Genomic DNA, 23,131 nt, shown 5'->3' with positions numbered 1-23,131 from the left:
CCCCGCGCCGGCAGCGCCGGGCACCGCGCCGGATCGCAGGGCCCGCAGCCCCCCGCCGCCGCTGTGGCCGGGCCGGGCACCGCCAGCGCCTCCAGCAGCAGCGGCAGAAGCGGCAGAAGCAGCAGCGGCATCGCGGAGGGCGGCATGGCGGCACGGCGCCGCCCGCCCCCGGCAGCCGCTTAAGCCGCGGCGGGGAAACCCCTCCCCGGCGGCGCCGCCCCGGCCCGGTCACAGCCACGGTCACGGTCACGGCAGCGGAGCACCGCCGCCATCCCGCGGCCGCCGGACCCTCCGCACCGCCGGCCGGACCCTCCGTACGCGGTCCCTCCCGCTTGTCCCGCACTCAGCTCTGGCATCGCCTCTGTCCCCTCTTCTTCTTCCAGCAGAAAGGGACCTATGGGAGCAGGTTGACAGCCGGCTGAACACAGCTGTGCCCAGGGGGCCAAGAAGGCCAATGGCATCCTGGCCTGGGTCAGTAAGTGTTGGCCATCAGGATCAGGGCAGAGATTGTCCCCCTGTACTCGGCACCTCGAGTGTTGTGCTCGGTTCTGGGCCCCTGACTACAAGAAGGACATTGAGGTGCTGGAGCATGTCCAGAGAAGGGCAACAAGGCTAATGAAATGTCTATCTAGAACATATCTTATGAGGAGGGGCTGATGGAGAAGGTTCAGGGGGTACCTCATTGCTCTCTAGAACTCCCTGAAAGGAGGCTGTAGTGAGGTGGGCGCTGGTCTCTTCTGCCGTGCCTGCAGTGAGAGGGTGAGAAGAAGAGGCTTTAAGCTGAGGCACAGGAGATCCAGATTAGACATTTGAAATTTTTTTCCACTGTTAGGGTGGTCAGTCGTTGGAATAGGTTGCCCTGGGGGGTAGTGGAGTCACCGTCCCTTGGAGGTGTTTAAAAGGCATCTGGATCTTGCGCTGGGTGATGATTTAGTGGTTTAGGGGTTACAGTAGTAGTGCTGGGTGGATGGTTGAATTTGGTGATCTTAAAGGTCTCTTCCAACCTAGATGATTCTATCATTTTTGCCAGCCACCCATGCTCAGCTCACAGCCATTGGCTGTGGGGGGCTGCAGAGGTGCAGGTGAACCCATCAGGTTCCTGCTATAGTGGAGGCAAGGAAGAAGAGGAGAGCTTTCTGGTTCCTCCTGTCCATACTTGGGACAACATTGTTTCCTGCTGCCTTCTTTTACCTTAGCTTGTGGCTCCTGCAGTGGAATGGCTCTTGAAGGGTCCTCTAGAGTGGGGGGCTGTTGCCACCAGCAGAAATTGGGAATATTCCTCAGGCAGCACTGGGCAATGCTGCTGGAGTCTGTCAAAACTGTGCCCTGAAAGTGCCAAACCCAAAAAAACGTGGTGCTGATAAACCCCTGGGGCAAGGGCAGCAGGGCAGCACAGAGTGCTCTCTGTGCCCTTGCACTCATTCCCTGCCCTCATGCCTGCCTGTGCCTGTGGGAACTGCTCTCTCCTGCAAGGCAGTCCAGGCCGAGAGGATGCTCAGCCTTGGTTCTGCCAGAGCCTGCGCAGTGGGTGCTGCTTTGGCACTCTGGGGAGGAGAAGAACAGAGGTAGTTGGTGTCCCTTGCTGTGATACTGAGGGATGTGGCACTGTCTGGTGTGGGTTGCCAGCAGCTGAGCCCTGCTGGGTAGCCCCCAGGTCACCGTGTCCTATCCCATGGAGAGAGCAGCTGGAGCTGTGACTCAGGCCAGCTGAGAGGGGCTGTAGATTCCCCAGGGTGTTTAATTAACTTGCAGCAGTTTACCAGAGCAAACCTTTCTGACATGAAATCACTGTCAGCAGTCCACTTAGCAGGAGGAAGAATGTAGCTCTGAAGAGAGGACATCAACACATTTCCTTTCCTTTCTTCCCCTCGAATTTTTTCCTTTCCATGCCAGGTGAGAGGCAGTGCCCTTGCCTGTGCTTGGAGCAGTTTTCCTCACAGGGAGGAGACCTTAGTTCATGCTTTGGTGCAGAAGGACCTCTAGTGTCCCTTCCCAGCTCATGCTTTGGCATCACTGCTCTAGCTCGGTATCTTGATTTCGAGACTGTCCTACACACTGTGGAAGGAGATATGATCCGCAAAGCGCTTGTAGGGAAGTGGCTGAGAGAGATAAGGCTGGGTGGCTCCTCCCTGGGCAGAAGCCAATTACTGTATGCCCCAGGCTCACCTTGTTTTGCTTCCATGGGTCCTCCACACCCTTTTTTCTTCACCTCAGGGACCCCCGGGTGCCTTTTTGTGCACCACAGGCTGCTCCATTTAAATACATTAGATGCTCCTGCTGTCTTAGTAATAAATTTTCCACTGCATTTCAGTGAACACCAGTATAAATCTCTAGATTTGTGTTGTGCTTCTTGAGACTTTTGTAGAGTGCCCCCCCCAAATCTCTGCTTAGTATTCAGCAGCACAAAATTCTCATAAACAGATTGAATTTAATTCATCAGTGGCAGCTATTAGGAATACAACAAAAGTGATCTTTTGTGTTTTGATCTGTTTCATCATTCACACGGGTATCCCTTATTTCATCACCAAGATTGTCCTGCATGCATCACTCCAGTGAGACAGTGTGGGAGGTGGGGCAGGCAGGGTGGTCTTTCTGGGAGGGAGGAAGCTCGCAGCGTCTTTGAAGGCGAGGGAGATTTAGCAGAGACTATGTGAGAATGGAAGCAGATGTCTTTTAGATGTTGATGTATTTCCAAACCGAGCGTTGCACTTGCAGTTTGACTTCCCCCAGCCAAGCAGCCCCTCAGGGTTTCCGTGGGCTTAGCTGGGATACAGCTGAGCAGCAGAGTCGGTCTCTCGACTCTCCACAGGATGGGCACGGGCGGGTCACTCTCCGAAGTGAATAATAAAGTCAAAGGGCGCATTCTCCACATGGAAGACCCCGGCATCCCTCCACCCGCCTTCTGCCTTGCCCTCTCCTCCCATCCGGGCAGCAGCAGCTCCGCAGGCTGAAAAGAGCCGGGAACCCACCGGAGCCCAGTAGCTCAAGCCTTTTCACCGCAGGAGTCAGAGTTCCCAGCTCCGGGCTCCCAGGTACCCGGAATCCCTCCCGCTCCTCCCGCTGCCGCGGCCCCTGATGAGTTTCGGTTTCCATTTCCCCGGCGAGGCGTTCCCGGTGCTGCCCGGGCACTCCCGAGCTGTCGGCGGGCGAGGGATGGCGAAGGGACGGCAGCAGCGGAGCCGGGGGAGCGGCACGGGAGGTACGGACCGGCGGGAGCGGCGCGGCCGGGAGGACCCCCCGAGGATGGGTCCGCGCGTGGGCGAGGACGGGTCCGTGGAGGTGGAACCGCTGAAGTTGCAGTAATCTGCTGTGCGGTCCCTCGGGAACGGGGAGCTTCTGCATGAGGGGCTTAAGCGTGTCCCAGTGCACTGCACTCGGAGCGGGGGGACTGGAAGGAGAAAGACCATGCCGGGGAATAGCCAGGGATTTTCCTCCCTAGTTCCATGTCTGATGTGTGGGCAGCGAGTCTCCAGAGGTGTTAGGTTTGCTGATGACCACCTTTCACTCTTGGGCATGCTGGGTCTCAGACACTTGTGGTGGAGCAGAGCTACATGCGAGTAACCGAGTCACCTGGTGCCTCTAGGTCGGGAGAGTATCTGCAGCCCCTCAGCTGTAGACAAGGAGGTACTTCCTTCTGCTGTGAAGAGGCAATGTGTGAATTTTCCCTCATTGCTCCTCCAGCATCCTGTAAGATGCTTGACTTGAAGGCATCCTATCCCCAAGGCTGTGACAAGTCTGGGGTGGCCAGATACCTCAGGAAAGTGCTTTGTCTCTGTCAGACACTCTCCACAGATGTGCAGAAGCTACAGACTTGTGCTTCTGCTGCAGTTTCACTGGTTGTCTTGGGAGCTGGTGGCACAGCAGCCTAAGAGATGGAGCAAGGTCTTTTAGAGTAGAGTCATCCAGCATGAAACAAACCAGTGGGTAGGCAGGACACTGAAACCCTAACAGGCCTGAGAAAATAAGTCACATACACTTGTCTCACTTTTTCCTGAGAAGCAGAAGCTCTTGGTGAAAGCAGTAGCACACAGAGATCTTGGGGAGGGGGCCGAGGTGGTTAAGGTGCCTGCTGCCATAGCATGACCGTCGTGTCTGTCTGTGCGTGTCCTGCAGAGTGCACACAGTCGCAGAGGAATGAGGTGCAGTGCTCAAACCATGATGCCACACACAGGCTCATTCTCTCCCCTAACGGGAAGCTTTCTGAACACTGGGCTAAAGCTTCAGCAGACTGCCCCAAGACAAGGTAAGAAGCTTTCACAGGATGAAGGTATGGATGGCAATAGTAAGAAAATGCAGCCTGCTTTCCTCAAGGTAACATCCAGGAGTTTGAGGCATGCTCCTGTTGTAGAGAGGGAACTGGAACACATACAGTCTTAGTACCCAAAACTTTATCTTCTTTTTTAACCCAGCTAGAAGTGCACGGATTTTGAGGAAGATACCAAGATCTGAGCTGCTTGGGATGCACATGAGACAGGTTTCTCTGAAACTTAGTAAGGATCAGTAGAACCCACCCGAGCAATGCAGATGACTTGCAAACCACACATGGCTTGGGAAAACTGCAGGTGAAAGACACAAGCATATCTGAACCTTACCACCTTCTGATTAAGCTGTGAGGGTAACCATCATCTACAAATGGCCCAGCAGTTTGCTGTGTGACTTTCTGTTATCTTGCCAGGGGCCAGATAACAGAATCAGGCTGAGCCTGGTTCTTTTCCAGCTTCTTGTGGAGCAAACCACAATCAAATCAGTTAGCCCTGCTACAGCAGGCCAGCATTAGAAAAGGGTGAATCAGCTTACAGGCGACCTATATTTCTCCACGTATTTCCTGCTAAAAGTGATAGGGCTTGGTAAGCAGAGGTTCTTTGTCCTTTACTTTGTCTCATAGCACAGCATCTATTTATTTTGATTTTTTTCCTTATTTTTGTAGGCTGGTGCAAGAACTGGGAAACCGAAATATTGTTCAAATAGCATGTGGGGACCAGCATGCCATGGCACTATCCAGAGGTAGCCTCTTTCAAGAACACTTTTCCTCCAAACAGCAGTCACGCTTGCTCTGAGAAGGCAGTGTTTGTACTACTTGCATGAGTTGGTGACTCCATTATAGAGTAATGAGCAGTGGGGACACAAAGTGCACTGGCTATCAGTGCTGCTCCTTCCTCCCAGCACCCAGGGACCTGCATCTCTCTGTCTCTCTCCAGTTCCTGAGCACTGCCCCTCCACAAAGGTGTGTTTTGGAGAGCAGATGTGGCTGCCCCACTCTGCGGTCACCAGACCTGCTCATTCTTAAGTTACAACACCTTTCTGGTTGGGAACTTCTTGTAAGTATGACTTTAGAGGTGGAAACACGTGGCCTTTTTTTGTGTTGTGCTGAGTCACATGGACAGCAAGGGACAGTCCCAAGGAGATCAGAAGCAAACAGAAATTTGGCCACACATGGTCTTGCCTTGGAGCTAGGTCCCTGAAAACAGCACTGAGTTTTGCTCCTACTCTCAAAGTGCAAATACTCAAAGGGAAGCAGTGAGGCTGAACTGTTTTCTTTTGTTCTGTGTGTGAAGGGGGTGAGCTCTTCACCTGGGGTCAGAACACCCGTGGACAGCTTGGAGTGCGGAGCCAAACCACGCTTACTCCCAAACCACAGCTGGTGGAAAGACTAAAGGGCATCCCACTTGCTCAAATTGCTGCTGGAGGAGCTCACAGCATCACTGTGTCACTCTCTGGAGCTGTGTACTCCTGGGGAAAGAACAGTTTTGGACAGCTGGGACTCGGAGACACGAAAGGTAAGGAAGAAGAGCACCAGGAGGGTGTTTTCCTGGTGAGCTCAGTGAGCTCACCAAATTGAGCTTCAGTACTGTCAAGCTCCTGTGGAGTAGCAGTGGACAGTAAAGTCTTTTGAATAAAATACATCAGGGTATGTTCTTTGTTTCCTGACTAGGAAAGGCATAGAGGTACAATGGTTTTAGGGGCTGTATTTCTACAGAGAACTTGCCATCATTTTATGTGGCTAATTGGATAGTGTGAGCACTTAAAACCTCTGAGGTCTTACAGTTCTATTTCCACTCCTATCCTCTCTCTAGGAAGTCTTGTATGAAAGAAATTAATTTTATACTTTTGTATCTTCTTTAATTCTCTCTAAACACAAGGTGAGAGGATAATTAAAATAACCTCTTGTCTTCAAACCTAGAAGGCTAGAGAAGAGCTGCCCTAGCCAGACAAAACCTGATGACAGCAGAATCTAATCTGAACAAGTCCACACCTTTGAGAATCAGATATTTTGTAGCAAAGTACCATTTGGCAAGCAGATGTGAAAGTATTGCATTTTGTTTCAAACCAAAGTAAAAAAAAAAATAAAGTAATATGAAAAAGACAGAACATTATGAGAAAGAGCATGTTATACTGGAGGGAAAACAACCCAAACCCAAGCTGTAACTATATGAATTGCTGTTAAGAGAAGACAGAAAAGCACTTAATCCTCCTGTTCTCTAAATTTTTCTGTACATGAGACCCCCCAGTACTCTTTCAATTTAGCAGTATTATCTTCTTTCCAGACAGGGACTGCCCATCATATGTTGGAGCTTTAGAGCACTGGAAGACTGTATTTATCTCATGTGGAGCAGATCATACTGCAGTTCTCTCTAAGGTGAGTCTGAAATGGAAAGTCAGCATCTGAGACCTCACCTTTTGAGAAAAGATACACTGCTAAGTCAGCATGGAGAAATTGGGATGGTAATGCCTGCTTCCACCTGAGCCTGAAGGCTATCTCCAAGGGATGTTATTTAAGCTATTGGGAAAACTGGTCTTTTCTCATATTCCTGTCACCTGCATGCAACCTTTTGCAGGGATATGGTGAAAGGAAATCCTGAGGCAGAGTTCAACTCCCAGTACTTTTTGAAAATATTTTGTTACGGTATATTGGGGACTTCAGAAGATGTGAACAACATGTAATTCACTAGGGTTTACTCACACAAGTAAAATTCTTAAGCAACAGGGAGTTATTCTCAGGACTTAAACTGCTTTTCTCAGGAGCTAAATTATTTGGATTTTATAGTGTATGATCCAGCTTGATGCATGTTTCAATCAGGGATGTTTTGAATCAAGTCCCATATAACATGGTGTGTCTTGCTGGCTCTCACTCTTGGTTGTGACCATTTGAATGTCGCTAATAATGCAGTGATCCTGTTTGCTTCTTCATTTCAAGGAGGGGCTGGTGTGCACCTTTGGAGCAGGAGGGTCTGGCCAGCTGGGTCACAACTCCACTCGGAATGAACTCCTGCCTCGTGTGGTGGCTGAGCTGTGGGGAGCAAGGGTTTCACAGATTGCCTGTGGCAGGTGGGAAGTGCCAATGACATGTCTTCTAGGGTCAATGCCTTAGGGGAATCACTGAAGAACAGTAGGGAAGGGAGCCACCAAGGTGTTCAAATCCCTGTATCCCAATAGGTCAGCACTGTCAGAGTATCCATCTTTCTGTGCTTACCTACAAACTAACTTGCAATTATGTCTGTTCTGTGGTTAATGCATCTGGATCATGCTGGATGAACATCAATTTGTTCACACTTAGGTTGAAATCTTCCTGTAATGATTGGCTTGAAAAAAAAGAATCCCATCCGCTACAATTTTAATTTTTTCAAAGTTTTCAAGTATAAGCCACCCTACTGCCAGAGCCCCAGTGAGAGCAGAACCCTCAGTCCCTTGTGAGCAGAGGAAGAGAGCTGCAAAAACCACCACAAGCCCATGGTCTTTTTCTCTTTTAATAAACAAAGGATATACTGGGTTCCAAAGGGCAAAGGACCATCAAAAGCCTGCATCGGGAAAGTCAATGAATTCCCATCCAGATTGACAAACTGGTGGGTTCTTAGTAAGAATTGAAGAGCAGTAATAATTACCCAGTTTCACTTTGCCTTTCTGGAACTGGGCCAGAAAAAGTTTCCTGACAACTCACCTGGGCTTGGTATTAGGCTCAGCAGCTCAGAAGGTGCACTTTTAAAACCAGAAGGGTGTGAAGGAAGCAAGGTTCCACTATTTTTGTATGTGGAACCAAATCACAAACATTAGAGGATAGTATAGGAAATCTGAGTCCAGATGTGTCTTTATTGCTGAATGTTTATGCAATGAAGAGTTCTAACACGTTGGTTAAAGGGATTCTTTATCTGGACTGTCAGGACTTTCAAAGACAAGCTTCAGGTCTACACTCTGAAAATGTATCTGTAAATTTTATTCTGTCTTGCCCAGTGGTTTTCACTTATTATGACTTTTTTTTTTTTTCCTGAACAGACAACACACTCTGGTCTATGTCCCTTCCTTGGACAAATTCTACTTCTTTGGGTCTGGTGATGAAGGACAACTGGAAGATGAGAGCAAGCCCAATCAGTTGATACCACTTCCCATCAATTCACCAGTGAATACTGGAAAATCCTGCCAGAGTAATGACCACTGCAGATGTATACAATCTATATTTGTTTCTTCCATGGAGATGTTTGCTTTCTTGACTTTGTGTTTACACTGAAAGGCAAATATTATGTCTCATGCTTGCTTGGCCACCCCAACAAATTCTACCAGGAATTATTCCATTTAACCCTAATAACTACTATCTGAAGGGTTTTTTTGCTGTTCCAGTTCTGTGCACTTAACTCTCTGAAGATAATGAGTGTCTTCAAATGACAATCTTTCTGTTTTTTTACAGAAAAGGGTGCATCAAAAAAGGGGATTAAAATTATTGCAGGAGTAAACCAAAGTTTTGCCCGTTGCAGGGTGGAGAACAAGGTATGTGCACATTTGATCATAGCTTCTGATTTTGCCACTGTCCACATTACTGCTGGAAACATTTGGATTTTCCATTGTGCTTGTAGCACTCCAATTTTCTATCTGTCTATTGCAGTTTTTTCTGTGCTTACCTACAAACTAACTTGTATTGCAATTATATATGTTCTGTGGTTAATGCATCTGGATCATGCTGGATGACCATTAATTTGTTCATACTTAGGCTGAAATCTTCTTATAATGATTGGATTGAAAAAAAATAATCCCACCTGCTACAATTTTAATTTTGTCAATATTTTTATGCATTTCACACAGAATTCATATTTGAATGGAATTGCCACTCTGGAGGATAAAGAAGTGGATGCTTGGATTTCTAAATCTAAACCTTGGAAGAGTATAAAAAAGTAAATCTGAAACTTGCTATTTGGGTTTGGTTTTGTTTTTTTCCTGATACATGATTTTCTCTAAAAATTATTCTTCTTTGGAGGCTATTTTGGAGGAGTAGGAACTGTTGTTCAAGAATTTAGCCAAGGCACAATCTTGTACCAGAACTTCTCACCTAGTTTTTGCATAGAAAAAAGAGATGTTGATAAGCAACAGGAGCAAAGCAGATGTACTGCATGGCTTCAGAAGCCTGTCCTCTTCTTGCCCAGAATGGCTGTAAAGTTGATGAGGAGCTGACAAGTTAAACCAGTGAAAGACCCTGCCTGAAGAACAAGGCCTTGTGCAAAAAGCCTGATCCAGAGTACCCAAACCGGAATGCTGAGCCAGCATTTAAAAATTAGTGGTCCCTTCTTTAATTACCCATTTTCAAAAGCAGTATGTTTATACCACTGTGGGATACCTTACACTTAGAGTCTTTCTCATGTTTTATACGGGAGGTTATTTTCTTTGGGAAACTCTGACCCCAGCTGCTGATTTTGAGCATTTCAAAAGTTTGGCTAATTTGGTACAGTATGTTTCCCTGACCACTTTTAGCACAGTTTGGATTATGTGAAAAGTGATTGTTGAAAGGGTGAGAGAGAGGGTTCTTTCCAGATCTCAATAGGAAGGGCCTGACAGCAAATTGCTTGATAAAATAGCTGCTTCAATAAGAACAGAACCAGGAATACAGGGAGTGAGTAAGTCTAATGTCCCTTCAGTGTCTGGGAACCCAGCTTTTGTGCAGCAGTACATTGACAGCCTGATGGATTTTCCCTCCACGTTACAAAGACCCTGTCCGTGGAGGGGATCCTCTTCCCTCCCATGCTGCCTTTTATTTTGCATAACAAACAAAAGCAGCTAATGTTCTGACCTGTCAGGAGAAGAGATCTCCATGATAACACCACCAGAATGGAACACTGGCTGCCATGGGGCACTTGAGCAGGTTCCCTTACAAGGCCCAGGAGAGCAGAGGTGGCTTGCCAAAGATCAGGAACTCCTCAAGTACAATGTCTTCTGCAACACTGACAATGAAGTGGTGCTAAGAAAAGTTTTGTGTGCTGTCAGGTGCAGACACACTCATACACGTTTTTTGTTCTTTCAGAGTTAAAAACCTGAAGTTGAAAGGATTGACTTTTTGTTTTTTTTACTATCAGGAATATCAGACTGATCTTTTCATCTGAGGCTTGTATCAATGGAAGCTTCCTGGACAAAAGGTAGCATGCACTGACTTAAACATAACAGAATATATTGGCTGCATGTAAACTGACCAGAAAGTGTTATTTTAGGCCACATATGTAGAAAAGATTCATTTTATCTGAATTTGCAAGAAGCCAGTCTTTATTTCAGAAAGCTCAAGCTAGTACTAAGATTTTTATAGCCCTGGTCCTACTGAAATGTGCTAGAGAAGTTCACATTTTAGAAGATTATCCTTTAGTGATATTTGGCAGATGATGATAATCTCTTTAGGCAATATTACAGCTCTCAAAGGATCCATAATAGCTTCTCCTGGCACTGAAGTGGAAGTCATCTTAGGGTGAAATACAGGAGCCTACCATTAGTAGTTCACAGCCACACAAGACAGAAAGGACAGGATATTAATCAGGTCACAAAACAGTGGCCTGTGTTGTCTATCTTGTAAGAACACGTGAAATTATACCCACTGAACCTGGGGCTGAACTTCCCAAGTATTTTCTAATACTACAATGCTTCATTATTCAGTCAGTAGAAAAAACATTATTTAGTGTTCTTTTTTTTTGTGTTGTGATAGAGACAAACATTTCAAAACTTCCAAAGAAGTCTCAGGCATAGACATGTCAGAAGTGAAACGTTTTTATGAGAAGATCAGTAAAAACCAAACAGTCTACCAGAAGGTAAGGATTTGATATAAGGATGCTCACTAAACAGATACTGAGGAGCTTTGTATTTGTGCATGAAACTTAGGAATTTCATGCCACCTAATTACTTTGGCAAAACAGAATTGCATTTTAACCCTTGTCTCTTTTTTTTTTTTCCCTCTGAAGGTGCAAAAGGAGATTAAGAACTTACTGCCGTCATTGTCTTCCTCTCCCATCTCACCTGAAAATTTCAGGGTCTACTTGATCTTGCCTTTCCTTCTGCAGGGGGAGGATGGAGACTCTCTGATTCTTGAGATGGCTCAAGGCATCATGAAGCTCCAGCCTGAGGGCCTGCAAACTCTTGGTAGGGTTTTATGATGATAAAACTGAATGATGTAAATGCTTGGTCATTTTCTGCTGCAGAACAAGTGTTATTACTGCTGATGTAATGTGTTCCAGAGCTTGAAATAATTGCTTTTGATAGACATAGAAACATGGGGACTATGCAGCAAGACACAAGAATTAAAAAAGTTCTGTCTGAGGTTTTTTATAATTTTTGTAGTGCTAGCTTAAAAGGTTTTTTAAATTCATTTGATAAAAAGAGAAAAAGCAGCTTCATCCACAAATTGCAGTGATTTGTATGTTACCTGTGTCCTTACTAGCTGTTTTCTTTACAGAATGCCTATGGTCAAATCTAGGAACATCCTTTTTCAGGGAGCTGGTCATTCTGTATCAGAGGGTTTCCAAGCAATCTGTCCTGGAGTTCATAGCCAGGGGGCCAGACCACATCTTCAACCTAGGCCCGGCTGAAACAGGGCCTCTGCAAATACTGCAGAGGCTTTACCAGGTGAGAAAGTGCTTGGATCCCAATTAGACAGGCTGTATCAATGTAGCTTAGAGTATTTTAATATTTCTCACTTGTTCAGTTCTCTGGGTTTGACACTGCTTCAGCAATCTCTTTGGCTCTACACCAGCACAGTTTTGAAGGAGTCCTGCTCGAGTTGTGCCAAACTGACCCTCTGTAGAAATGAAGAGCTAAAGCATGTTATAGCCCCTGGCAGGGGAAGAATGCTTTCAGTGGTTTCAGGAGTGCATGCATTGATGCCTACAGAGCTATGGATGTGGTGTCCTCTATGTAACATGCCCATTCCCCTTTCTCCTGGTGAGATCCCTCACCCCAATAACTGCTCAGAGCATTTAAAAGACAACCTACCTGCTTGGCACATTGTGGCTGCCACAGTAATGCTCTGTGATGATTGAAGAACCTGCTAACCTGACAAATTCTCTGGGACAACAGCAATAGAACCTCTTTAGCTGCACACAAACAAGAAGAACAAAGGGAGCAATAATTGTGTTTTTCTGGACAACCATACTTTTTCCTGCAGAGATGTTCAGAGTTTAGGAAAGTCAAGAGCTCAAGTGCACAGCATAAATCAGAGAGACTTGTATCTCCTTATCTCAGCAGACATCCCTCCAGGGCAGTGGCTGGGCATACCCTACAGAGACTTGTTAAATTTTGTTCAGAGTTGAATATCCTTTTGGCTGAGAATGCAGAATTGGGCCTCAAAGTTTAGACTCTTGAATCTGTATTTATGCAGGTAAATAAACTCAAAAATGCAGCAGGCCTACTCCTCTGCAACTGATTACATGACCTGGAGCTTTACATGTTCACTGTCCCCCTGCAAGTATCTTTTCCAGACAACAAGTAGGAACACGAATAGGGAACCACAGAGTGTTCTGCAACATGAAAGACACTCCAAGGGAAACATACTTTTCCTGATGGAGTCCTGTTAAGGGACCTTAATTGGAAATGAAATTTGCTTTCCTGCTAGTTTATACATGGGTTTCTGAGACTTCTCACTGTGGAGCACTGTGATACTTGTAGCACTTTTATCCCTTACCTTCTGCACAGGGTCTCAGAGCCCTTTCTGCAGAAAGCCCTGTCAGTCCTGTCCTGCCACACAGACAGCACACTAGTTCTGCTGCTGATATATTGCGTGTTTCAATGCAGGTGAACTCCAGAACTGGTTTCAGAGTGCATGAAAGCAACTTCTATGTACCTGAAGTGATAGAGATTATCAACTTATGTTCATGCTTAAATGTAACAGTAAGTATAAATCTTACCAGCAGTGTGAAACACTTTTTTTCTTTTATTTAAATAGTTGACAATATATATATGGAAGTCAACTCTAGAGACTAACCCAATACATCTCGAAGACATTTCATTTTCCCCATTCCTCCAGTGCTCTAAATTATGCAAGCCCTTTACCATCCCAGTGTTCCAGCAGCTACAACTGGTTTGATGATCCCTGGTTCTGAGAGTTGGAGCTAATCTTAAGCAGAATCTGTTTGCTTTGAACTAGCACTCACTGTGAAATAGTAGCACGAGGGATGGTTGCTATACTTCGCGTTACTCTGGATTTTATTTACTTTTTAATTAAAATTAATTAATTAAAGTTTAATTAAGAGAAATATTTTGAGGTGTCTTTAACCTATTATTTAGAAACCCTACTGAGCGTATCAATTTACTTACATCTTAAAACAAAGCTGTGGTAATAAAAAATAATCTGTGGCATTTCTTGATGACACAGAGCGAAAATTAGCTACCAAATGCAGTCAGTGTCAGAGGAAGCAGTATGAAATGGAAATGTGCATAGTAGGGGTTTCCTCTGGCAAAAAAAAGTAAGTTTTCTGGCAACTTGGCTGGAATTTGTAGGGCAACTGCCTAATTCCTTCATAAGCTTTTGTTTGCTAAGGTACCAATTTTGTACCAAGTAACCAGAGTGAGAAAGGAGGTTTGAGAAACAGCATAGAATCAAAAGCCAGTTAGGACATTACCTGAAGTTGCTGCCTTATCACACTGGACGTGTAACACTTTGAATTAGATTATTTTTATACCAGTATAAATTTTTGGTATTACATATAATAAACCCAGCAGTTTTTAAAAACAATGTACCATAACCTGGGTATCCAGGACATTTTGGTTTAGCTGAATTATGGAAGATGCAGTTAAAATCATTCTCTCTGTTTTATTGTTCATGCACTACTGTTGGCAAGTGTCTCTCTGCTTCTCACTCACAGGAGCAAGTAGAAGCTGTTTTTAGAACGTGAGCCTCTGTTAGTGCAGTGCTCATGCACACAAGGGCTCATTTCAGAGACACAGGAGTTTGCCAGGGTACAGACTGGCAGTTCAATCTGCACACATGTCCCTGAAGTCTGGTTCCACAAGGGAAAATCAACATGTCTTTTCCTTTCTTCCTTGTCATTTCAGACAGTCCTATGGAATCTGAGCAAGTTTCCATGCATCTTTGACAGGAAAAGCAAGATCCACATTCATATTACAGAATGCAGGGCTCTGTCCAATGTCTCTATTGTAAGTGCAGCAAATTTTGTTACCAATCAGAAGAGATAAACACACTGCTAACAGACTTACTTCAATCCTCAGATACCTGTTATATGCATCTCTGAGACATGGAATTTTGCCGTCAGAAGACAATGCCTTCTGCAAGACATATGGAAAAATTTAAAATCCGCCTCAAACCAAGATTTCAGGAAGATCTTAAGGGTAAGATACCAAATTGTATTACTTGTTAGCTCTAACTATCTTGCTGCAGTGTTCCTTGATTTTCAGTGTTACTGAATATTGGTAGAAGGGTTTCGGTATTCTCTGAGCATACAACAAAAGAACTGCTCACCAAATTATTATAAAACATGTTCCATAGATGGTGTAAATCTGGAGGGCAGTATTTTACATTCTTATTCCAGGCAGCTTTGTTGGCATAAGTCAAATGAAAGTGGCAGTGCTATTTACTGTGAGGTTGCTTTGGGGTAATGGAATAGAATTGCTCAGTTGTCTAAGTCCAGTACTGCTGCTGCTAGTCTGACTTTTGAGACTCTATACTAGTTTGCTGTACATGAAAACCCCAGTGTCTGGGGAACCAGCCTGAGGGGTCAGCAAGCAACACAGCCACAAAATGACATTTCTTTCATGGAGATGCTGTCTGAAGGGAAAGGAAGGATAGTGCTGGCCAGAGAGATGGGAATCTGATTACAGTGCTGCTGTCTCCATGTGCCTTTATTCTGTGGCTTCCACACTGATCCAAAGGTTGTGGCAGTTGCATTTCCTGCAGGAATCGTGATGCTGACCCTGCCCTGCAAAAGCCATTAGCTGGCTGATGTGGGAATAGGACACCTGCCCAGAGCAGAGTTCAGCTAAGGGACCACGGGCCCCACCTGTCACTAACACAAAGTCTGGCACCATGCCTGTGCCACAGGAACTATGGACCTTGGTGCCCTATGACCCAGTTCTGGTGCTCTCCAAGTGAGCTCTCTTGCCAACCAGAGCTGTCAAAGCATTTCTTTCCCATATACTTTGGATATTCACAATGGCTCCCAAAGCTACCTTTCCCTCCTGCTTCCTCACTATGCCAGCTGAGAGAGGCATTTATTTATGGAGGCAGTGAGGGTACGCTCTGTACTGTCCTCTAGATTTTGAGTCTCCACCAATTGTACAAGCTCTGACAAACAGCTGCCCTTAGCTCAAGTCAGCCTTTGGGCGCACCTCTTGTGAGCACTGCCTTTCACACTGTGCATCACAGCATTATTTACCAAGCAGCAGCCTGAGAAATATAACTGCCCTGTTAGTATCCCACCCAGGGAAACTATGTATGGTCTGCAGCATTTACAACTTGGTGCTGCATTTCTGCATTTTTCAGCAGGTAGAGGACATGTTTTGTGTTGCAGATACCAACTACCCAAAAGCAAAACATAAAAAAGAAACCTGCATTGTAGCATTGACCTATCCCCTTCACAGCTGTGTCCTGTTAGGAAGTTTTTCAGACAATTCTGAGAACTTGGCATGGGGCACTCTCATTGTGGCCCTAGAAAGAAAAGAGCTGCAGGTACTGCACATACAGACATGGGTATAACCCAAGAAAGAAATGTCTTAATTTAACTCATCTCAAGTTTTGTTATTAAACACCAACCTGATTTATTTTAATTTTTGCTGTTCTGACAGTGAGACAAACATATTTCAGTACACAAATCTGGTTAAAAAACCCCAGAGCTCTCCAAGAGAGATTCATATCATTGCATGTTTTAATTTTAATTTAGTTTATTCAGTCAGAGTACAGTTCTTCCTCATGAAAATGAAGGTTTTAATTAGTGCCACTACAAATGCACAACACTCTTGAAGGGATAAAACAGAGGGAATTAGTGTTTCTTATTACACCTATTCTTCATCTGCATTAGCAGTAGTTAACAATGGGCTGCTGCTTCATACAGTTCCAGATACTACGGGGAAAATTATGCCAGTCACTAGTGCCAGAAGGAAACTCTCTCAAATGAAGTGCAATACTTGATGAGATTAAACAAATTACGTTGATTTAGAGAAGCCCAGGGGTTAGCAAAGACATCACACTAGTTGTGCCTAAAAAGCTTAATCCCCATCCAGGTCCACAGGTGAAAGAACACATAAACTGGTATTGTAACAGGAAGGAGGAGGCTGTAGAAACACAGGCTGTTTGTGCTGGTGCAGCCCTGGGGGAAGGCTTCGTCTACGCTGGCCGAGTAGAAGAGGCCTGCCAGGGACAGGAGGGGAACGAGCACGGTCAGCGTGGGCAGGGAGGGCAGCAGCCCTGCTCCGGCCATCGGGCCCCGCTCCCGCCGCGCCCGGCGGCTCCTCAGGGCTGCTCCGAGCCCTCGGCCGGGGGCTTCTTGTGCGTCATCCTGGCAGCCTCCGGAACCATGTTCGGGATGCCGTCGATGATGGGGTACGCGATGCCCAGCTCCTCGTTAATGAGCTCGTTCGTAGCTTCTTCGTACCTAGCCAGCCAAGTCGGAGGGGGGAGAAACATCCAAGCAAAACATGAGGAGCAGTGACTAACCTGGGTTTGCCCAGGGCTCGGGCGCAGCTCCCCCGCCCCGTCCTCACCTCAGCGGTCGCTTGGAGAGAGGGCACACCAGGAAGCGCAGCAGCGATGGCTCCGGTGGCTGCGGCCGCGCTGAGCCCGAGCCCGAGCCCGAGCCCTGCTCCCGCTGCCCGTGGCAGTGCCGGCCGTGCGCGGGGCCACTCGGCGCCGCCCGCCGCAGCAGCAGCACGGCCGCGCCGCGCAGCATGGCCGCCGCTTCCACCGCCCACAGCCCGCCCACAGCCCGCCCCGCGCCGCCAGTGCCTCGGGGGGGCTTGTGCGTGGTGCAGGATGTAGAATGGGTCGGGATCATCTTAAATCAGAATGGGTTTCGGTGTTAAGATCTTTGTACACTTGCAAGACTAATCAGGAAGAAAGGAGACCTAGTCAGTGGAACAGGCAGCAGGCAGCATTCCCTAGCCTAGGACATCCGGGAACTAAAAAGCCTTAAGGATGCAGTAAATCAAGGTGTTGATGTATGTCTGTATATACATTGTTAACTTGGCAAAATACTCAAGGTCCTGTAGCTGAACTGTGTTCATTATAAAACTAAAAATCATGCCCACAGGGCAAAAAGACCCCTGCCCAGGTGAAGACCTTTCCCCTGAGGGTGTGAGGAAGTTAGTTAGCTGGGGTTATGTAACTTGTTTGGAAATTACTAACCAAGCATAGCAGACTTGGAAAGTTGCTAACTCTGAATTTCTGTGTATAAATAATGGCTCAAAAAGTCTGGTGGGATGTGCTTGATTTGTGGAATACCGAGTACCCAGGTTGGCACAACTCTGAAATAAATAATCAGTGTCTCTCTCCCAGGTATGTAATTATTGGCTTGTTGCACACCAGGTAAGGAATCTGATTTTGTGGGAAACATTGGTGTCTCTATCTATGGGTGTCTCGGACCTTGCAGGTGAATTTCGTGGGCGAGAAGGGGATGGACGATGGTGGGGTGTCCCAGGAGCTCTTCAGCATCGCAGCCAGGACCCTCTGCCAGCCTGGCACTGGCACCTTCTGCCACTTTGCCTCCAGCCTTGTGTGGTTCCCCAAACAGGTAAGGCAGCCCTGTGGGGGTGGATGGGGGACCCACCCATGGGAAAAGGCAGTCATGGCTTTCTGGTGTGCTTGTTCTTAACCAGGCCTCCAGCTGTGAGGATGAGGACACCTTCCACTTGATTGGGACACTCTGTGGAATGGCCCTGTTTAACCAGCGCATGGTGCCCTTCCCCTTCCCCAGGGCTCTCTACAAAAAGCTACTGGACCTGGCCCCCACTCTGGAGGACCTTGAGGAGCTGCTGCCAACTGTGGGCCGGTATGAGCCAGGCATGGCCCGAGCTTCAGCTGGGTCCCTTGCCTTGACCATGCACAGGGAGATCCCAGAGGCTGAATTCGGGGCACCTGTGGCATCTACATTTGCCATTGTGAAGCTGCTAGAAGCCACAGATTTCCAAGGAGGTCCTTGTCCAGAGCATGGATGTTGTTCTCAGAGGCTGGTATTGCCAAAATAAAAAGCCAAGCCTCATGGCTTAGAAGGTGTCAGATCTCTGCTCCACAAAAGCTTAAGTCCACACTGTGAATATATAGTTCAAAACACTTTGGGCTGTAGTTGGGACTTGAAAGAACTAAGGACCCAATTATTAATGTTGGGGTTTTTTCTCTGATTTACTAATTATCACTTTCCACAATATTGTCTTGCACAAGTACAGTATTACAAAATGCTGCAGTTGTGCCAGTTCTGAGAACTCTTGTGCAGAGTTTCCATGCACTGGGAGAGAAGATGTCAGGCAGACATAGCAGGGAGAGGTGCTGCTGCCACCAGCATAATGCTTCAAGGCCTCTGAAGCCCAGCTTTCCATGCAAGTGCTATAAACAACCAAGAAGATGAGAACCCCATCCCATGAGCTAGTGACTGTGTTGAGGTGGTAAATTCCTGAGGTGCTAAATTTACTGAGGTTCCTCAGTGAATTGGAACACAAGGTTGTCTGCAGTACTTGGAGAGGTGCTGCACCCCAAAACAATTGTCCCAGAATTCTGGTCCACACTTAATTCTCCCTTCTGGTCCACACTTAATTCCTTACTAGGTAGTGTCTGGAAGCAAGGTTGTGGTCCCAATCCCACTTGTCACTGAATTTTGTGTAAAGTTGTCCACACAGGGCATGGGGATGGACTTGCCTGGAATCCTTTTTTACTGGAGGCGTTTGTGCTCAGCTCATGGCAGCAGCATGGCAAAATTTCAGGGCCATATATGACAGTTCTGTGTGAGTGTAGGTGTTGTGTATATATATGCATTTAAACACTGCTTTTCAAAGGATAGTTTGCAGCAGAATTTGAAAGTGCATTGAATGGTCATGTTTCTTCTCTCTTTAATCCCTTTTGGTTTTTGACAGGAATCTTCGGAGCATTTTGAATGATGAATGTGATAGCTTGGACTTGGACTTCACGGTAAGACATCCCACATAGGTATTTGGGCAAGACAGTGTCCCAGTGCAAATGACACAACTTGTCTGTAAACTCAAACTAGTGGGAGTGCTATGTCAGACCCTCCAGGAAGAATGAGAGAAGTAGCACATATATATCTGTCATATATAGACATAGCAGCCAATGTTTTAATTTATTTGCATAGGGAATGGAAGGAGAAGATTCCACGGAGGTTGTTGAACTTAAGAAAAATGGTGCCAACATTCCTGTCACTGAGGATAACAGGTCAGTTTTATTTTTATATTTCTTATCCTGTTGTCTTGTTACAAGTGTATGAAACATGTCTGTACCCATCCCCATATACTGTTAGAAAATATTGACCTCTGTATTGTGCCATTGGTCTTGGTCCAATAGGTTGCACACTTTCCGTTCCTGCTGTACTCGCTGCACACGTGCCAGACATTGGCAGTTTGGGCAAGCAGTGGATTAGAAGGGGATCCTTGGACAACCTGGTATCAGCATATGCAGATACCTGGCATTAACAGGAAAATTCCTAACAAATTTTAAAAATAACAGTGAACAGTATTTTCAGGGAAATACAGGTGATTTGTCTGGGAAACCCAGCTATAGGTACACCTCTGTAAGGGTTTTTATAGAGCAAAATGTTTCCTGCTTAGTTACATATATGGCATGTATCTTGTACATAAAGGAGAAGGAGCAATCTATCAATAAGGCTTTGTGTCAATATTAATGTAACACAGAGGACAGAGAGGAATTCTGTGTCCTGAATTATGCAGATGACCTGAGGACCCATAGGGATCCATGAAAGGGCTATTTAAGCTTGAAGTACAGCATTTACATTGAGTTGATTGTACAAGTACAATGTCACTACACAAATCCCCATATGAAGTAGAGAGAAGAGTGAAACTATTGATTAGCAGCTGTGCAAATATTTATTTCGATTTCAGGGAAATTCTTGGGTATTCATTGAGTGTTAGGTCTGCTAGGTTCCATCTTTTATAATAATCAAGTGTCTGATAGGATTTCATTGGAGTGTTCACATGAAATACAAGGAGTGTTACCAAAATGAATCTATTCTGGCTAGCATTCTCTTTTATTTGTGAAGATGTTCCCAGCTTATTCAGTGAATAACTAATTGCCAGTGGCGATTGGTCTCAGTGAAGAATGTGTCTGTACAGCACAGCAGGTCATATGGAATAAAGGAATAAGGCATAAAGTTCTCTATAATCCTCCTTTTAGAAAAGCACCAATGCTTGTTTTGTATCTGTTGCAGGAAAGAATATGTTGATTTGTATGTGAATTATATATTCAATAAATCGGTACAGAAGCCATTTGAGGACTTTATGCAAGGGTTCTTAAGAGGCTGCCCAGCTAGAAATTGGAAGATGTTTTTCCCTGAAGAGCTGCAGGTTCTTCTCCAGGGACACACAACATTTGACTGGCATCTGCTGGAAAAGGTATTGTATACAAGCACAGTGTCCTTCTGCTCTATCTGCTAAGCATAAACTGCTTCTGACCTGATCTTTCATTGAGTGCACAGGTCATGAACAGATGGGCAGAAGCTCGAAGGGCTTTCTCTTTTTTTGATTTGTGTTGATGTTCTGTTTCTAATCTACATCAGCTACAAGAATAAAGGAGAATAAGTATCAAGCCATAACTCAGGGATTGTCATATGAATCTTTGAAAAACAAATGAACAAGCAGATTCCAGAGGTTAAGGGGATTTGAATATCTATGAACAGGATTATAAAATTTATCAGATAAAATGTTGCTTTAAATATAAATGGAAATATTGAGGATTAACTGGCCTGTTTTATTTTTGTCTTTTTGACAGAATGTGGTATACAGACAGTATAAGAAGTCAGATCAAACCATCAGGAATTTTTGGACTGTGTTTCACAAGCTACCAGAAGAAAAAAAGAAAATGTTTCTTGGTAATATATTGGGCATTTTAAACTTTTCATAGCCCTTTTCTTTCCCCCCCAACACACATTCTAGATGGTTGCACATAAAAACTATTATAGTATTGTTCCAAACTGTAGCTTTTCCCCATGTTCACCCCTGCTGCTGCCACATTTTCTAGTGAAAACCACAAAGAAATAACACAAAGAGTTGCACAGGGACAGTTGACCCTCCTCACATCCCTTGAGGTTTGCCTGAGTGCATCGGACCACCTTGAAGCCTGCAGTAACTTTATCCCTTACTTTTGTGGTTATCTTGTTGGTCAGAGGCCTCAGCTTGCGTGAGCACACTGTGTTGATGTAAGCAGTTTACCTTTGTCAAAGGGTTGCAGAAGCTAGGTCATCCTTTTTAAAGGTAGAAGGTCAGACCTAGCCTGGCCTTTCTCATCCACAAAGTCCACAATATAAAGTAGACGAGGGCTTGTAATTACTATGAATAGGTAAGAGACTTTAAACTGTATTCAGATGCAAATTCAACACAGCAAAATACTTAGCTTAGGAAAATAACTGTATGTTTACACTAATTTCCCTTCATGGTTTTCATTAACATTAATTATTTTCATGTTTTTCAGTTAACATTATTTTGTTTCCGTTTTTAATTTGCAAACTTGTTCTTGTTTTTCTTTTTTTCATTCCTTCAGTTTTTTTGTCAGGATCTGATCGAATCACTGGCTATGTACTGGACGATTTTAGATTTTGTATTGAAGATCCTCAAGTGGAAAATCCAGATGAGGTCTGTCCCTGTGCCAGGACCTGCTACTTCATTTTGTTCCTCCCCAGATACAGCAGTAAAAAAGTACTCAAAGAGAAGTTGCTTTATGCCATAGAGCATAATGAAGGTTTTGGCCTTGCCTAATTCTTGGATAGAAGCACTTTAAAGCAAAAATAAGAAAACAAGTCTTTGTTTCACTTGTCATATTTTCTCTTAATTATTCCAGTTTACTGGTTTCTACTCTGCCATATTTTTACTGCACTTTATAAGCACCCGAGTGTGTGTATTTGCTGAGATTTTACATGGCTTATAAAATTGAGCTTAGACCAGATACCTCATAGTTAGACTGTAAATTTAGGAAAGAAGCATCCTGTTTGGCACACTTCAGAGAAGGAAGCTGATAACCAAGCATATTTGTGCAAGCAGGGTCTGCACTGTTCTGGTTGTGTTAATAGAGTGAGATCCCAGCAGCAGTGATTCTGTGATTTGTACATTCATACATTAGCAAGCACACAGCCAAGATGTGCTAAGCAGTCACCCTTGCAAGGCAAAGCTGGTGTTACTTAAGGGTTCTCTTGGGGAGCAACTAACTCTAATGAGACTGTGAATTGAAGGAGCAGTCTGGGCTCACCTGGATATGGCCTATGACTTATCTGTGACAAATTCTTAGGAAAATTTGATCATTCCTAGACTTTTGAAAAAGCTATACTAATGCACTATGATAAAATAATTTTTTGTTATTTAGTGTGATAACTGTTGTATTTGTTATGTTTCTTTATATCTTCTAAGGAGATGTTTCGCAATTAAATCATAAAATCTTAGGCTTGCAGAACAGACCTGTCTAAAGAGCCCTGTGGACATGAGGCTTGCAGGGCTTGTGGAATCTCATTGTCAAAACAGTGCAGAGCACTGGCAGGATATTAACACTGTCAGGCAGGATATGTGTTTTCTGTGTATTTTGCTACGTGGACGGGGAGAGAAACAAATCATTATTTTTCAGCAGTCTTCTCTTTGGTGTATTAAATGTGTCAGGGGACATCCATATGTAAAGAAGACTTCCACTGTGTTAAATTAACTGATGATGGATTAAATTTTCACCCCTGTA

At 45.1% G+C, this 23,131-nt stretch overlaps 4 protein-coding genes across 6 annotated transcripts in view; 1 reads left to right on the top strand and 3 right to left on the bottom strand.

The window, feature by feature from the left end:
• IGFBP7 (insulin like growth factor binding protein 7) overlaps nucleotides 1-161 on the bottom strand; it is a 15,907-nt gene extending 15,746 nt beyond the window's left edge. Inside the window, exon 1 of the mRNA XM_042050041.1 lies at nucleotides 9-161. Within this exon, the coding sequence (XP_041905975.1) occupies nucleotides 9-146 (138 nt within the window). The 5' untranslated portion in view covers nucleotides 147-161. The remainder of the gene's footprint in view (nucleotides 1-8) is intronic.
• Nucleotides 1-23,131, top strand: part of LOC121674798 (E3 ISG15--protein ligase HERC5-like) — a 24,392-nt gene extending 1,261 nt beyond the window's left edge. The window contains exons 2-24 of one of the 3 annotated variants that reach the window (XM_042049438.1): nucleotides 2,810-3,199; nucleotides 4,114-4,243; nucleotides 4,928-5,004; nucleotides 5,556-5,777; nucleotides 6,546-6,637; nucleotides 7,196-7,326; nucleotides 8,269-8,417; nucleotides 8,678-8,757; nucleotides 9,070-9,158; nucleotides 10,332-10,391; nucleotides 10,946-11,048; nucleotides 11,199-11,376; nucleotides 11,690-11,859; nucleotides 13,024-13,119; nucleotides 14,284-14,385; nucleotides 14,458-14,577; nucleotides 17,829-17,969; nucleotides 18,055-18,227; nucleotides 19,303-19,357; nucleotides 19,539-19,618; nucleotides 20,628-20,811; nucleotides 21,188-21,287; nucleotides 21,956-23,131. In XM_042049438.1, coding sequence (XP_041905372.1) covers nucleotides 3,076-3,199; nucleotides 4,114-4,243; nucleotides 4,928-5,004; nucleotides 5,556-5,777; nucleotides 6,546-6,637; nucleotides 7,196-7,326; nucleotides 8,269-8,417; nucleotides 8,678-8,757; nucleotides 9,070-9,158; nucleotides 10,332-10,391; nucleotides 10,946-11,048; nucleotides 11,199-11,376; nucleotides 11,690-11,859; nucleotides 13,024-13,119; nucleotides 14,284-14,385; nucleotides 14,458-14,577; nucleotides 17,829-17,969; nucleotides 18,055-18,227; nucleotides 19,303-19,357; nucleotides 19,539-19,618; nucleotides 20,628-20,811; nucleotides 21,188-21,287; nucleotides 21,956-22,170 — 2,871 coding nt within the window. In that variant the 5' untranslated portion in view covers nucleotides 2,810-3,075 and the 3' untranslated portion in view covers nucleotides 22,171-23,131. The remainder of the gene's footprint in view (nucleotides 1-2,809; nucleotides 3,200-4,113; nucleotides 4,244-4,927; nucleotides 5,005-5,555; nucleotides 5,778-6,545; nucleotides 6,638-7,195; nucleotides 7,327-8,268; nucleotides 8,418-8,677; nucleotides 8,758-9,069; nucleotides 9,159-10,331; nucleotides 10,392-10,945; nucleotides 11,049-11,198; nucleotides 11,377-11,689; nucleotides 11,860-13,023; nucleotides 13,120-14,283; nucleotides 14,386-14,457; nucleotides 14,578-17,828; nucleotides 17,970-18,054; nucleotides 18,228-19,302; nucleotides 19,358-19,538; nucleotides 19,619-20,627; nucleotides 20,812-21,187; nucleotides 21,288-21,955) is intronic. The other 2 variants (XM_042049439.1, XM_042049440.1) reach the window with 2 other exon arrangements.
• Nucleotides 16,092-16,772, bottom strand: PIGY (phosphatidylinositol glycan anchor biosynthesis class Y). Its single transcript, XM_042049446.1, has one exon. The coding sequence runs from the start codon at nucleotides 16,659-16,661 to the stop codon at nucleotides 16,431-16,433; it is 231 nt and encodes a 76-aa protein (XP_041905380.1). The 5' UTR covers nucleotides 16,662-16,772; the 3' UTR covers nucleotides 16,092-16,430.
• PYURF (PIGY upstream open reading frame) lies at nucleotides 16,092-17,284 on the bottom strand. Its single transcript, XM_042049445.1, has 2 exons — nucleotides 16,945-17,284; nucleotides 16,092-16,835 (listed from the first exon to the last, which is right to left on the bottom strand). Exons 1-2 carry the CDS (start codon nucleotides 17,232-17,234, stop codon nucleotides 16,694-16,696), a joined length of 432 nt encoding a protein of 143 aa, XP_041905379.1. The 5' UTR covers nucleotides 17,235-17,284; the 3' UTR covers nucleotides 16,092-16,693.

Source organism: Corvus kubaryi, unplaced genomic scaffold, assembly GCF_017639235.1.
Source record: "Corvus kubaryi isolate FWS band 111438036 unplaced genomic scaffold, C.kubaryi_AGA036_p1.0 71, whole genome shotgun sequence".
NCBI lineage: Eukaryota > Metazoa > Chordata > Aves > Passeriformes > Corvidae > Corvus > Corvus kubaryi.
This window is presented reverse-complemented; position numbering and strand designations above follow the sequence as displayed.